General features: G+C 42.4%; 1 protein-coding gene across 17 annotated transcripts in view; it reads left to right on the top strand.

Moving 5' to 3' along the window:
• Positions 1-954: 954 nt before the first annotated feature.
• Positions 955-13,868, top strand: part of TNRC6B (trinucleotide repeat containing adaptor 6B) — a 132,306-nt gene continuing 119,392 nt past the window's right edge. For 7 of the 17 annotated variants that reach the window (XM_039725285.1, XM_039725287.1, XM_039725296.1 and 4 more), the window contains exon 1: positions 955-1,213. In XM_039725285.1, the coding sequence (XP_039581219.1) occupies positions 1,006-1,213 (208 nt within the window). In that variant the 5' untranslated portion in view covers positions 955-1,005. Of the gene's footprint in view, positions 1,214-1,273; positions 1,411-1,562; positions 1,754-4,506; positions 4,623-10,919; positions 10,970-13,868 lie in introns of those variants that run through there. The other 10 variants (XM_039725295.1, XM_039725293.1, XM_039725294.1 and 7 more) reach the window with 5 other exon arrangements.

Raw genomic sequence — 13,868 nt, 5'->3', positions numbered from 1 at the left:
TTCACGCCCCCTCACAGGGAAGCGGCCCCAGCCTCGCACCGACCGCCCCCCGCCCCGCAGTTTCTGGCTGGGCCCACCGCACGAACAGTGCCGATCAGCGGGTATTGGTAACGATTGCGTTCGGGAACGACGCCGCGGTCACCGCAAACGCCTTTCCCACCAGCTTCCCCGGCCGCGGGGCCCCGTCACGTGCGGAGCCGCCCGCGCCACGTGGGGCGCGGGAGGCACGCGCCATCGCCCCGCCCACCGTCCTCCCTCCAAGGAGATTGACAATGAAACCAACCAATCAAAGGCACGGCCCTGCCTTTCCCCACCCCCAGCCCACGGTTGCTGTGTCATCCGGCGGGTGACATCAGGGGGCGGCTGCCGGCTGGCTGCGCAAGCGTCGGCTAACGGCCAATGAGCTTCGCGAGCTGCACGACTGACACCTCTCCTGCCCAATAGCGATTGCGCGCGCATGGGGAGGGGCGGGGCGAAGCGGAGATGTCGCTGGGGGCGGCGGGCAGTGTGGCGTTGGTGCCGTGTCGCGGCGCCGCTGAGCGGCCACGGCTGCGGCCGTACGCGCTATCGCCTGTGCTCGTCAAGGCGCCCCGCCCGTGCGGCCGGCACATGAGCGCGCAAACTGACGTAACCTCGCCTCGGCTGAGGAGGGTCCCGGGGGCCGCCGAGGAGCGCGGCTCGGTGGGCGGGCCTCCGCGCCGTTACGGTGTAACGGGCACATTCCTTCTCTAATGGAGGCGGAGGGCGCGACCCATAGCCCAATCCGTAGGCCGGAAGGGCGGGACAAGTAGAAGCGGGCGAGCGAGTGCCCCATTTAAGGGGCAAATCTCGCAGCTAACTGGCAGAGGAAGAAGGGGCGGGAGGCAGTGAGGGACGTGAAGGGGGGCAACGCTAACCGGTGACAGCCAGCAAGTGCAGCCAATCAGTGAGCGTGTAGTGACGCGAGAACCCAATCAAAAGCGCCGGGAGGCGGTGCTCCTCTGTGATTGACGTGCGCCCTGGCTAATGGGCGGAGAGATCCCCGAGACTCTTCCCAATGGGCAGCGTGAAGGGGCGGAAAGGGGAGCGGAAGGAGAAGACGAGCAGGCAGCGCGACCAATCACAGCGGGGGTCGGCGGGGCGCCGTCCAATGGGCGGCGCGAGGGGCGGTGCGGGGGCGTGTCCCGGTGTGTTTGGGTTCGTGCTCCTCGGGGGAGGGAGAGACGGCGGCGAGGAAAGTTTGGTTTTGGTTTTTTTTCATCCAGAGGCGGGGAGATTTTGTGGGGGGGGGGGGGGGGGGGGGGGGGGGGGGTACGCTTTTCGCAGCTTCTTCGCCTTTTGCTTCCTGGGGTTCGTGTTTCCCGGGCGGGCGGAGCCGCCCCCGGCACTGAGAAGAACGGGGGCTCAGCGCACCGCGGCGGCGCCTCGGCGGTGAGTGCGGGACGGGCCCCCCGCCCATTCCCCATCCCGGCTCCCGCCGCGGGACTCCCTGGCGGCCCTTCCCGCCCTGCGGACCCTCGCGCCGCCTCTGAGGGGCCTCTGGCGCCTCACGTGCGGCCGCGGCTGCGCCCCGGTGTCCCCCGCCGCCCCCGCCTGCTCCGCACAGGGCCCCGCGGGGAGCCCAGGCCGGGCGGGAGGCGCCGCGGCGGAAACGCTCCGGGGAGCCCTTGTGTGCATGGCGGGGAAAAGTGCTGTAGTGCGGGGACAGAGCCCAGGTTGCGCTGGTACCGCTGCAAACCGCGCTGGATGAGCGGAACGTGATGCTGGTGAAAATGTGTGTGGATATATATATATATAGATATATATAAAATGATGGGCGGGTGGGAAGAGTGACCGTGTTCAGAGGTGTGTCATAGCGGGGAAAAAAGTTTCCCCAGCTGTTTGTAGCAAAATGAGGGAATGTTTGTTCCTGGCGACGCTTCGCTGGCTCTGGATAAGCGCTGCTTGCAGCGTGGTATCTTGTAAGCTCAGATCTGCTTTGTGAAAGTGCATGTAGGAGGATCTACTACAGCAAGCAGCTGAGGCTTGTTGAAGAAACCGAAGACTCAACAAAGTGTTTTCCTAGCTAAAGTAGAGATTCTTACTGATGTAAACAGTACTTGTTTTTCCATGGTAACGTTTCACTAACCTCATGAACATTTGTTAAAATACTTCTTTGTAAAGTGAACTTTTTTTTTTTGTTTTTACAATCCATTAATTACTGTTTTTAAATCATGACTTGCTGGAGTTCAGCTTACAGCCTCTACAAAAGGTGCGACGTTGTTGTTGATGTCTACAAACGTTGTCACGTTTACAACCTCTACAAAAACTCTGACTTTTTCTGCGCAGCAGTGGGTAGGTCTTAGGGGTTGTACAGCTCTGTATTTGGAAGGTCTGTTTTACCTAGTGTTTTCCAGTAATATCGCCATCCATGGGAATGGATTTTGGAAATTGTTTCCTGCTACAAGTGTTGTAGAGGTGATAACTCTGGTTCACAGGGTTATTATATACGTGCACAAGTTCAAGAAGCTTTGTAGTTCGCTTGTCCACAGTGAAGTTGCTCAGCGATGCCCTCCTCTCCTGTGGTGACTCTGAGGGTGCAGATTCCTTGGAATGCGCGCTGGGATGTGCGTGTGCGCTCTCATCTGCTGCATTACCCGAGCCCCGAGGTAAAAGATAAGCTCTAGTTTTTCTTCACCAGCCGTGGATGGTGCAGGCTCTGCTGGGTAGTTGTATCTCGGGGTCGGGGTTTGCAGGGGGCACTTTTCACCTGGGTTTCACTGAGTTGCAGATGTAACTAGACAATTCCTCCGCGAAGAAATCGCCCTGCAGAAAGTTAAGGCTGGAGATGAGGAGCCCAGAGAAGTGTTAGCTGTGTCTTAGATTTTCTGCTGTGAGGTTTTTGGGCAGTAAGGTACAGGCACAGCTGGCTTAGTAGAGGGTAGGTGAGGTCATCATTAGACATTTACTTTTATCTTGTTTAGCTGTACTGCATGTGTGCTGATGGGCAAAACGTTATTGGGATGCTTAGAGGGAAGCACCTGAATCCTGCAATATGGAAGTCCCAGTAAAAAGGTAATGATAAACCAGTCACTGTCTCTTGATTAGGCAGACTTTTGAATTCATGCATAATTCCAGTTTCTGTATACTGCAAATTTAGCTAGAGATTTACACTTTCATTTAAATAATAAGTTCAAACATTTGGACGTAGAAGTCTTGACAAAGCTTAATCTGCCAGAGTTTGCACGATTGAATAGTCCAATCAAACATTTGAGTTGAGTGTGTGTCATGGCTTTGCTTGGTGATGCTTATTTCATCATTAAAACTTGATGTTGGAGGATGACTTCAGAGGAGGAAGCTTCAGGAGAGGATTTTGTGTAGCTCTGAGGTAGTGTATTTTACCTTAGATCTGCCTCCTGTCGTAGCAAGTAAGAAATTAGAAATTATTTTTTTTAGAGAAATAATGCATAATAAAAATCGTAAGTAGAGATAGCTGCATGTAGAACAGTGGGATGATCAGCTACAGCCAGAATGATGGAAAGCATTGAAGGACTGCTATAAAATTAGGAGTTTGAAAATATGTTCAAATGGGGTTTGTTCTCTGGGGTTTTTGAGTGATTTTTTTCTTATTTTTTCCCCCCTCTGTTAAAGCTGGCGTATTTCTGCTCACAGAAGAGATTGGATTTACAATTAAGCAGTATGAACTGGAGATCATAGAAAAGTCTAAGAAGCTTAGTTATTGACTTGAATGAGTTTATTAATAGTCTGCTTAATGGTTTGGTTACTCTATTCTCCATTTTCTGCAAAATGCTTGGATGCAGAGTCTGTTCTAGTCACTTACTGCCATTATTGTGTTTATTTTCTTGGAAATCTTTATACATAAATATTGTCTGCTTTGTGCAGTAATAGCAACAGTCATTTTCCAGTTTCTTTGCAATAGCTTTCCTCAGTCATTGCTCATAGTGCTGCTATCAGTCACAAATTCTGCAGTACTTCTGCTTACAGCTGTTCAGTTCTTTATCATTAGTTCTTATTTTCCACTCAGCCTTAACCTGTGTGTAATTTGGGTCAGTAGATGCGTTTTTGGGAAGAACTGGTGTTGTTTGTTTTCACAGGATAAATTAAGCGTGTTTAACACATAGATAAAGGAGGGAAGTACCTGATACTAGCACATATGTACCACTGGTTTTCTTTAAAGCTAAAAGTTTTCTGCCATCTCAATGGTTATAAAATGTATTTGCTTTGAAATTGTTTTTTAATGGTCTGTTTCTTGCATTTTCAGAACTTTTAGTCATAAAATGTTTCACTGTCTTAGGGGAAGAATAGCAAGGGAATGTAAGTCTTCAGTTCTAATTGCAAGAACCTAGCACAGAGATGTTGAGCAGACAGTAATATGCATTTCTAATGGTTTGACCAGTTGTGGTAGAAAAATACATGTATTCTTGCTGACAGTCTTCCTTAGCTTAGCATTTACTGTCTTTCTCCATTTTCAGGTGAAACATATATGGTGAGGTTGCTTGTTCTTGACAGCAAACAGAGTGTGCAATATGGTCTGAAGAATTTATGTTAATTTCTTGTGAATCCAAACGAAACTTTTGGCTACTATCTGCTAGTAAAAATAGGGGCACTTTTTGGTACTTGGGCCAGCTGTCACTGTCAGACAAGTAAGTTGCCTGCTGGTATTTCAGCTTGCGAGGTGACCGGGGTGAGAGTAATCAGGATATTCTGATTGCTGTTCCCCGTCCCTTTCAGCGGATAATAAAACTCTCATGCTTCCTTACGTTTTTCTTCTGCTCATCCCTTCTTTGTGTGGCACTTCTACTCATTTTTATTTCTTCAGGGAAGTAAACATGCTTTGCTGCAAGGCGTTGGTGTCACTTATTTTTTTCTCCTTTAGAGCAGTAGGCAGTGAGTACGTTAAATTTGTTTTTTCCCTTTGCCTTCTTATAGCGGTTAGAGGGAGAGGGTGTTTTTCCACTTATTATGGTTTGCATCATGTTGTAGGGGAATGTTCTGAGGTTTTTAAGTTTTCATCAGGGTAAGGGTTGTGGTTGGAGTTTGGATGTTCTCCGTGTTTACCATGTAGTGAGCTATGGAGATGACCTTTTCCAGTTTCAGCTAGTCAGTACGGATTGCGTTTCTGGGCCCTGCCAGCTTTAGTAGTTCTGAAATTGGATATCGTGCATGTATTTCCTGATTTAATGTCTGTGGATCAGAAAAAACTCAATAGTTCCTCTGTGAGAAAACTTGGGAAGCAAGTTCATGTTCTATCCAAGACTTAACACTGTTTACATTTTTTTAAAATATCTACTTTAAAAAGTAAAATGGATCTGAAAGCAGCTCTTAGCCAGTTTAGCTTTTAAGTCCGTGGAGCAACATCCTCCTTGTCAGGAGAAATGGAAGGTAGCATGAGGCAGCACTTATGCTGCATGCTACAGGATACTGGTCACAATAAATGTGTAAAAAATAACCTGGAAGTTGGTATATCTTGACCATGTTAGACAGAAGATGGGAGGCTGGAAAGCTAATTAGCAGATGAAAGGATAAGAGGCAGAGTTGCAAAACAAAGAGTTGATAATTTTAGATAGCCTCATGGAGGATTAGTCAAAAGGTGATATAATGATATCATGTTGCTTGTATGAGGGGAAGTCCTCTAATCCATCTAAATGAGTAATGAAGTAAAAGTCATTGATGTTTTTACTTGCATTTATTTTCTGTACTTTTATCACGACTTTTGACAGTGTCATAAAAAGTGCTATAAAGAAAAACAACCTGGCAGAATTTTTCAGTAGTGTATTGGGTTTTTCATTAGTAAACTGTTCTTTAGGAGAAATTTATGCCCTTTAAATGTAGTTTTTGCAAATATTACTGGCTTTCTTCTGGTAAGTTTGAAGATTTTTCAGATTCTAGATTCTATTGTGCTTGTTGGAAATGCTTCTTCCTGTTCCTCTGATCCTCTTGTATCCTAGGCTTGCAGGGGATTTTTTTCCTATTCAGGTCCCTCCTATTTTCTTACCACAAACACTGTTTGTACCTGCAGTTCTCTAATGTGTTCTTCATGTGGCAAAAGCAGACTTTGTGAGAGTTTCACTAGTTCAATTAAATGTATGATTTTAAATCCAGAAGCTGAATGTTTGGGAGGGTGTTTGCTGCCCTTCTTGTTTTAGGATGGGTCTGATAGGTCTCTGCATGGCCAGAGCTAAGGAACTCCTGGGCTGCTCCATGGCAAGCTCATCACCACCTTCCCTGGCCCTGTGACCTCTCTGCAGAAGTCTCACAACAGTGCCCCATGAGCAGGAGGAAAGCCACCCCTGGGGAATAGAAGGAACTCTTCAGGGATTTGCCAGTCTACAGTGGACTAAATCTAGTTTGGCCTTAGGGTGATCCACCAATGATAATGGGAGTAGGTCCTCTCCTCTCACTGCTTCTTACAGCCAAGTTTCTCAGCACTTGGGTGTCAGTGTCCTCTAGCCAGGAACTTCTGTGTCTCAGGAGCTGAAGAGACCCAGGTTGTTCAGCTCTGCTCCTGGACATTTGAGAACCTTTTAGGTCTTTCCTGGGACATTTGAGGGTCCTTGGAAATAATCTGATGACTTTTTCTGGAGAAGATGGAAGTGCCACAGAGTACATTTTCTTATTACAGCTGACAGTATAGTCTCCTTTTTATACAGCAGTTCAGTAGCTTTGTGATTTAAAAGCTTTTCCAGAAGTTAGATTTTTTATAGAAGATTAAATCACTTATATGCTCACTTACTTTACCATTACAGGGAAACACTATTTCAAACCTCTGAGGTTTCTGTTGCTTGCATACCATGACTTAAGAAACTGTAAATTAATATTATTAGAGGGTCCAGCTAGCTTGAGGGATGATAAGGAACTTGGGAAAAAGCATTAGGATAATATTTTGATTTTTAAAAATTGCCTCTGAGATAGAGGAAGTGAATGTGTCCCCTCACCTCAGCTTCTTACAAAGATCAAAATATACTTCAGAATTAATTATGATCCCTCCCCGATCTGAAGCAGCCCAAAATCCCTTTAAGAGAGAAGGCCACAATACATATTGCTCAAAATAGTTGCTTTAAAGCATTTTCAGCTACTTTTATGGGGTTTAGTATCTTTCTTTGTGAGCCTCTCTGGGATTTTTATGTATTGAGATTTTTCCTGGATGTGTTAGTGTTATTATAACAGCATTCTTACATTGCAGTAAGTATAGCAGTAGATATAGCAGTTTCACTCTGTGTTGGGAATGTGTTTATTCTGATAACGATGTTTGGGGTTTTTGGGGTTTTTTTAGCGTTTTTGTTTGTTTGTTTTTAAGTTCCACTTAACTGCTTTAAGTAAGGAGCTAAAAAAAGAGTGCTTTGGCACCAATGTGCGTCTATGCAGGATATTTTACTGTTACAGCCATTGTAATTTAAGTTCTTATCCTTCCATATGTATTTGGATTCTGAGAAAAATTTGTTTAAAATGAAATTTTTAGTATTCTTGTTTGTCAAACGGCTGAGATTCTGCATCATCAGGTTTATGCCAGGGTGCGTCTATGCAGGATATTTTACTGTTACAGCCATTGTAATTTAAGTTCTTATCCTTCCATATGTATTTGGATTCTGAGAAAAATTTGTTTAAAGTGAAATTTTTAGTATTTTTGTTTGTCAAATGGCTGAGATTCTGCATCATCAGGTTTGAGTTGCTTTGTATCAGATGCCTATTCTGGCAAATTAAAAATTCAGATGAGTCTTCTTTTGAAGAGAACAAAAATGAGAATCAAGCCACAGTGCTTATTTGTGACTGTTCATTAAGATTCATACCATTTTTCATTGACACTGCAAAAAAAAATCAATACTTGACATTTTCAATCACATTTGAAATGGATTGTCACATTTAAAATGGATCTTGTCTTTACTATTCCCTATAATATTATAGTTTTTCCCTGTCCCTCATAATAAGTGTCTCTTTTTGGTGATTTTGTATAGGCTCAGCTCATGTTTTTCCTATCCCTTCAAGGCAAGGTTGGATAGTAAAGCTAAAATTGAGTTTTTATTATTATAGCTGTGCTTTTTGCTTAGATAAATGTTTGGTGCTTCAGGATCTGCTCATCTACTTTCTGCAGCTGGTGTGGTGGCAGCCTGAAGAACAGGTGTGGATTTTAGTTGGTGTTCAATGTTTCTCCTATATTTAATAGAAGCTTAGGGGAGGTTGCCTGTGTTTCTGATGGCACTCACTTTGCTAAGTGGTACTTGAAAGGGGTAAGATGTATTTTCTTGCAGAGCTAGGCTTTTCCACACATTTTTGAAACTGCACAGTTGTTGTAGATTAGCTGTCTACAATTTCCATCACTTGGTCGTTTTAATTTTTAGAGTACTCAGAGAGACAACCAAAACTGGCTGATAATACTTTCATTTGTTGGAAGTTAACTGCTCTGGTTCTTTCATACTCAAAATCCAACTTTCTCTTCCCTGTGCCTGGCAATTTATGTATTGTGGAAAATAGCTTCATATTGAGAGAAGCTTCCTGTTGACTGAAAACTAAATTAGAAAGGAGAAAACAGATAGAAGTCCCATTGTATCAAATACTTTTTTAACATTGTCTAATAAGCAAAGTAAAGCTCCTAAGTGTTACATTGTGGTGGCCTGAGGGCAAGAATACAGTGACATAATTAGTCTGTTCCCTCTCCAGCCCTAACCCTGTACTTAACCATTGCTGGATAATGTTGCTTTCACCAGTTGAAGGTAACTAGATAAACTGGTGCTGCCTTGTGTATGGATACTGTATATCAGCTTATCTCACCCCTGCCACAGCGGGCTATGTAAATAAACTGAAAGTAACTTCAGTCTTCCCAAGTTTGGACAAAAAAATAATTGAGATTTTGTGTTACTGCATTTTCAATTTAATAAAGGATGAACAAAAAATAACATGTAAGTGAAGAGCGTTCAAAACTAGGAGCAAATTTCAGGAGTTAGGTTTTTAAATGTGATGTGAGAGCTTGACAGTGAAAATCAGTTGTCACGTAGTTCAAGTAAGTAGCCTAAAGGCAGACTCGTATGGTTTTGGTTGCAATAGTAAACTGGGTTACTTTTCTTTTAAATGCCATTTTCAGCAGAAATAAGATGAGAAGGTTGAAGAACTCTTTTTGTGCCACAAGACTGAACATTTGGGGCCCTGACTTCACACATAGTTGAGCAGGTCTGAAGCTCTTCTTGCAAATCGTTCCAAATTCACTAGTACTAACTAAGCATGTTCAGCAAAGATTGCAGCATTGAGGACTAGCATTGTATCAGTAATAATTTGCATTGTGTGTTTAAATTTATAAATTAGCCATAAGAATGAGTGTGTTGCCTCATTTCTTTGAAGAAAAAGCTTTGTTGAATATAAAACAGATTTTTGAAAATTAGCTTCCTGTTCCTTTCTTAGGTGCTGAAATAGCTGAAAAGTACAATTCAGACTGATGTCACGCTATAAATATTGATGAAGTTCTATTTGGCAGCTGGTTATGTTCAAAGTTGGTGTTTGCAATTATAGTTTAGAATTATTTGCTTAACAACTCAGCGTTTGTTTTCTTTGACAATAATAGTGCTGAGATCTTGGACTTCTCTGCATGTATAATCATGCTAGTGAGAAGTCAAAACGTCCTTGTATAAGAAAACCTCTCTGTTATTAATCATTAGAAGTGAGATAAATATGGAGCCTTATTTTGGAAAATTTCACGGTGTAAGCTATAAAAGAGTGATGTTTAAAAAGCAGATTGTGACTTAAGCTTCGCTCTCAGTGTGACTCCCCTGGCTGTGTCCCGGCTCAGCCTGGCCGTAGCCCTCTGCCCGGAGCCTCTCTGGGGCAGCCGGGGATGCTTGTCTGCCTCATGGCTGCTGGAGGACTCGGCACCGGTACTGCCTTACTGAATTCCTTAACAACGCAGCTCTTCTTGTAAAAGCCAACAAAACAAAAGGATAGTTTAACATAGGAAACTTTGATACTCTTCTAAATAAATACAGGAAGATTGTAAGAACTAGATAGTTTGAAAGGCACGGTATCTTCCAATCCGGTCCTGCATGTGACTGATTTTTAGAAATGTTGTCTTTAGCTCTTGTAATTGCTGCTGCCAGTGAATAAGCACCGTTCCCCCTTTCCTCTGCACAAGGCTGCTTACCACCTTATCAGTTTTAATTTAGTTACTGCTGCTGGGTTTGATAAACATACTGTTGTATGGAACCTGATGAGTGTTACTGGTGGTTCGAAAGGAAACCTTCGATCTTGAGTTGACTTTAGTGGTATGAATAATCTGACAGGATGATTCTGTTGGGATTATCAGCAGCCAAGGAGTTATTTATAGCTTTCAGGTTTAAAGTTGAGCTGTTGAGAAGCAGGCTTCTCACTCATCACGACGTTTTGCTTAAGATGGAGAAAAATGCTTCATGTCTCTGGTCTAATATAACATCCACTCTTCACCTCTCCTTAGAAAACTCTGGTCCTCTGTATTCTGAAGACTTTGTCGCTTTGCAAATGCCCTGAAGTAAAGGCTTGGTTGCACTGGTGTAGCTCCAGCAGTGCTGAATCCTTGGGAATGCTGGTATACATGGATTGCTGGAATTTTGAGCATGTTGATTGCAGGCCATTTTTGCCGCTGGGGCACCATTAAATGCCATGATAGTTGTGACACTTAGGGTAGTGACTGCTTTTGTGCCATTGGGATTCCGAGCATTGCTACTGTTAACAAGTAGGGGCAGCATTAGCAGTGTGAATTAATCCTTTTCTGTGCCTGAAAACCGATAATTTGCAAGACCTAATAGAGCCAGAGATGAACAATTGAAAAGAATGGTTCTTTGTTTTGTGGGGTTTTTTTTTAATGTGATAGTTTGTTTCCAGCTTTGCAAAATGAATCTCTTGAGTGGGTTAAACTTAGAGGTGGAGTGTAAAAAGCAGCTGGTATTTTCAACTCACTATGTTTTAATTCCTTGCTGCTCCAGGTATCACCATAACTCTTACTGTGATGCTGGCTGTCCAGAAGATGCCATCGGTCAGTTAAGACACACTGCTCCCAACAACCTCAGTTCGACAGTTTCCATAAACGTTGTGGTGTAGTGTTGAAGGTCTTGAAGAGAAAAAGTAGAAATCATTTTAAGGGTGTTTTGTTACATACGTATACTGTACCTACACACATTTATATGTACATAAATGTGTGTGTATATATGCTTCAGTCACAGTGAAAATACAGGGTGCAACAAAGCACAAAGAAAGAGCTGTCCAGAAGATGCCATCGGTCAGTTAAGACACACTACTCCCAACAACCTCAGTTCGACAGTTTCCATAAACGTTGTGGTGTAGTGTTGAAGGTCTTGAAGAGAAAAAGTAGAAATCATTTTAAGGGTGTTTTGTTACATACGTATACTGTACCTACACACATTTATATGTACATAAATGTGTGTGTATATATGCTTCAGTCACAGTGAAAATACAGGGTACAACAAAGCACAAAGGACTTTGGAAAACTTAACCACTTGGCAGCCTTTGGCTGATTATAGTTGGGATGTAATCTTGATTACAGTTGAGAAGTGATGTGTAGCGTACAATACACAAAAAATAGGTTGCTGTGGCAAAATGAGGACAAATACCTTTCATAGTTGGGATGTAATCTTGATTACAGTTGAGAAGTGATGTGTAGTGTATGTGGTGTACAATAGGTTGCTGTGGCAAAATGAGGACAAATACCTTTCATGCTCACTGTAACCTTTAATGGATTCTTGAGCATAATTGGTGTGAGCAGAAAAGTGGGGTTTGTGCTGCTTTGTACAGTAGAAAGTGGCAAAATGTGTAAGCAAAACATTTTTTTAAATAAGCTTTTTTGTTTACTTTTTCTTTACTGGGAGGAGATGCATTTAGCACCTTAAATATTGTTTATGTAAATGGTTTGGAACACTGGGAAGATGATGATGAAGGATTCTGTCCTTACATTTCAAGACTGTCTTTAGACTCAAAGGTTAGAGCCAGGATTTTCTGAATTGAAGGTCTGATTTAGGACCATTTGAGAAGTATCCCTTTGCATGTTTCACACATCTCCCTTAACGATGAATCAAAAAGGGTGACATTCTTTAATGAGAAAAAAAACCACAAATTCATTAATGGTTGGATTTTCTTGGGCAGATCATGTTATGTAGCTGTCCATTTTAAACCTCCTGACATCTTCAGGAGCATTCTGTTTTATGCAATGGTTTGTATTTGAGTTGTTCATGTAAAAAGACAAGTGCTGTGAAGTGAGACTTGTGTTTTGAACATAGAGGTTGTTTTTAACTTCTTTTTGGTCCTTCTGTTCTCATGTTACTTTAGAAGAACAGTACAGAGTAATGTATATGATCTCTTTTCCAAGTTGCAGCTATTTATCTTGTTAAAAGTACTTGTGTCATATCTACATGAACAGCTGAAACATTTGCCATATGTTACCAAAAACATCAGTGCAAAGAATTAAATAGGGAACAAAATATGAAGTTGTGCAGCCAATGCTAAATTAAACATGATGGACACCCTTTCTCATGTCATGTTTTGCTGTAGAACATAACAATGATTTTGTGGAATATGTGACTGCCCTTCCTGAATATTCCTCTGGATTTTTTCCAAGAGAGATTGAGGATCTCTGCCTTCTCCCATTTCTCCCAGCTGCTTTGTTTAGAGTGATATCTTTAGTTCATTTTTCCTTGAAGTACTAATCCTTCCTGGATTTCCTTCCACCTAAGTAATGTAAAGAGATTGTTGTAAACCATGTGAAACAAAGAGGTTGCAAATCCTCTTCTTGAACTCTGGTAGTATCTCTCCTTCTACCAAATTATTTGGTTACAAGTTAAGTTTCCATCTTCAGCCTTGAAAAGTGAACTGGAGAATTACCATCACAGTGAGACCGGGGTTGTCCTGGGTAATTTTTATAGTAAGTCATGACTTGCACTGCTGCTGTGCTGTGGATGAAAAACCATGAAATATTTCTGTGTTGTTTTTGAGTTGTGAATGACTTGAAGCCAACTTCCCATATCCTAATTGAGCATGTGATGTTTTTGTTTATTTACGTCAGCAGCTGATTTTTGTAAGATGATGTTTTAAGACAGCTTGAGGCCTTTTGACCACAGTGTGCTCTTGGTTGTTTTATCAGAATGACCCCAGAGCATAAGTCAGAACCAAGTTCAAAATTAAAGTTTGTGTCTGTAAAACCTTTACTCACTAGTAAAGGGACAGGTAAACCACAGTGGCAGGTAAGACTCCCTTTTACCACCAAATGTGTTTTCTAGTCAGAATTGTTTGAATGGAAATCATGCCTAGAAAAATCTTAGTTAATGCTAGAAGATCAGGGGAAAAAAATAATCAGTTTATGGCAGTTAGTCTAATGGCAGGAATGCTTTCTTCTTAAATGATGCTGTGCATTAAGGAGTAGTAGCCAATTTAATGCTAGAAGATCAGGGGAAAAAAATAATCAGTTTATGGCAGTTAGTCTAATGGCAGGAATGCTTTCTTCTTAAATGATGCTGTGCATTAAGTAAGGAGTAGTAGCCAACAAAATGATGCAGTGAATTTAAAAAGTGCCACTTGTTCATATCCCTTAAAACAAACCTGAATAACAGAACTGGAATAATTTAGATTTTAGTGATGTGAACTTGGATGTATAGTGTTAAGCTGATGGTTCTGGACTTCTTTTAATTCCTGGAAGTTGGCTATGTTTTGCAAAACCAAAACTGAAGTATTTAATACTAGCTGTGGTTAAGACAGATTATGTATGATTTGAAATGGGCATGGCTGTAAGCCAGTGCAGTGCTGCTATGTTACTGTTTCAAAATAGGATTAAATACCTGACAATTGGTTGGTATGGGATTCATTTTTACACACAATATTTAATATTCAGGAGTTAATATAGGATTACATAATCTCTTCCCTTGACT

Source organism: Passer montanus, unplaced genomic scaffold, assembly GCF_014805655.1.
Source record: "Passer montanus isolate IOZ18808 unplaced genomic scaffold, ASM1480565v1 scaffold55, whole genome shotgun sequence".
Taxonomy (NCBI): Eukaryota; Metazoa; Chordata; class Aves; order Passeriformes; family Passeridae; genus Passer; species Passer montanus.
The sequence above is the reverse complement of the archived record's forward strand: the minus strand, read 5'-3'. Positions and strand labels throughout refer to the sequence as shown.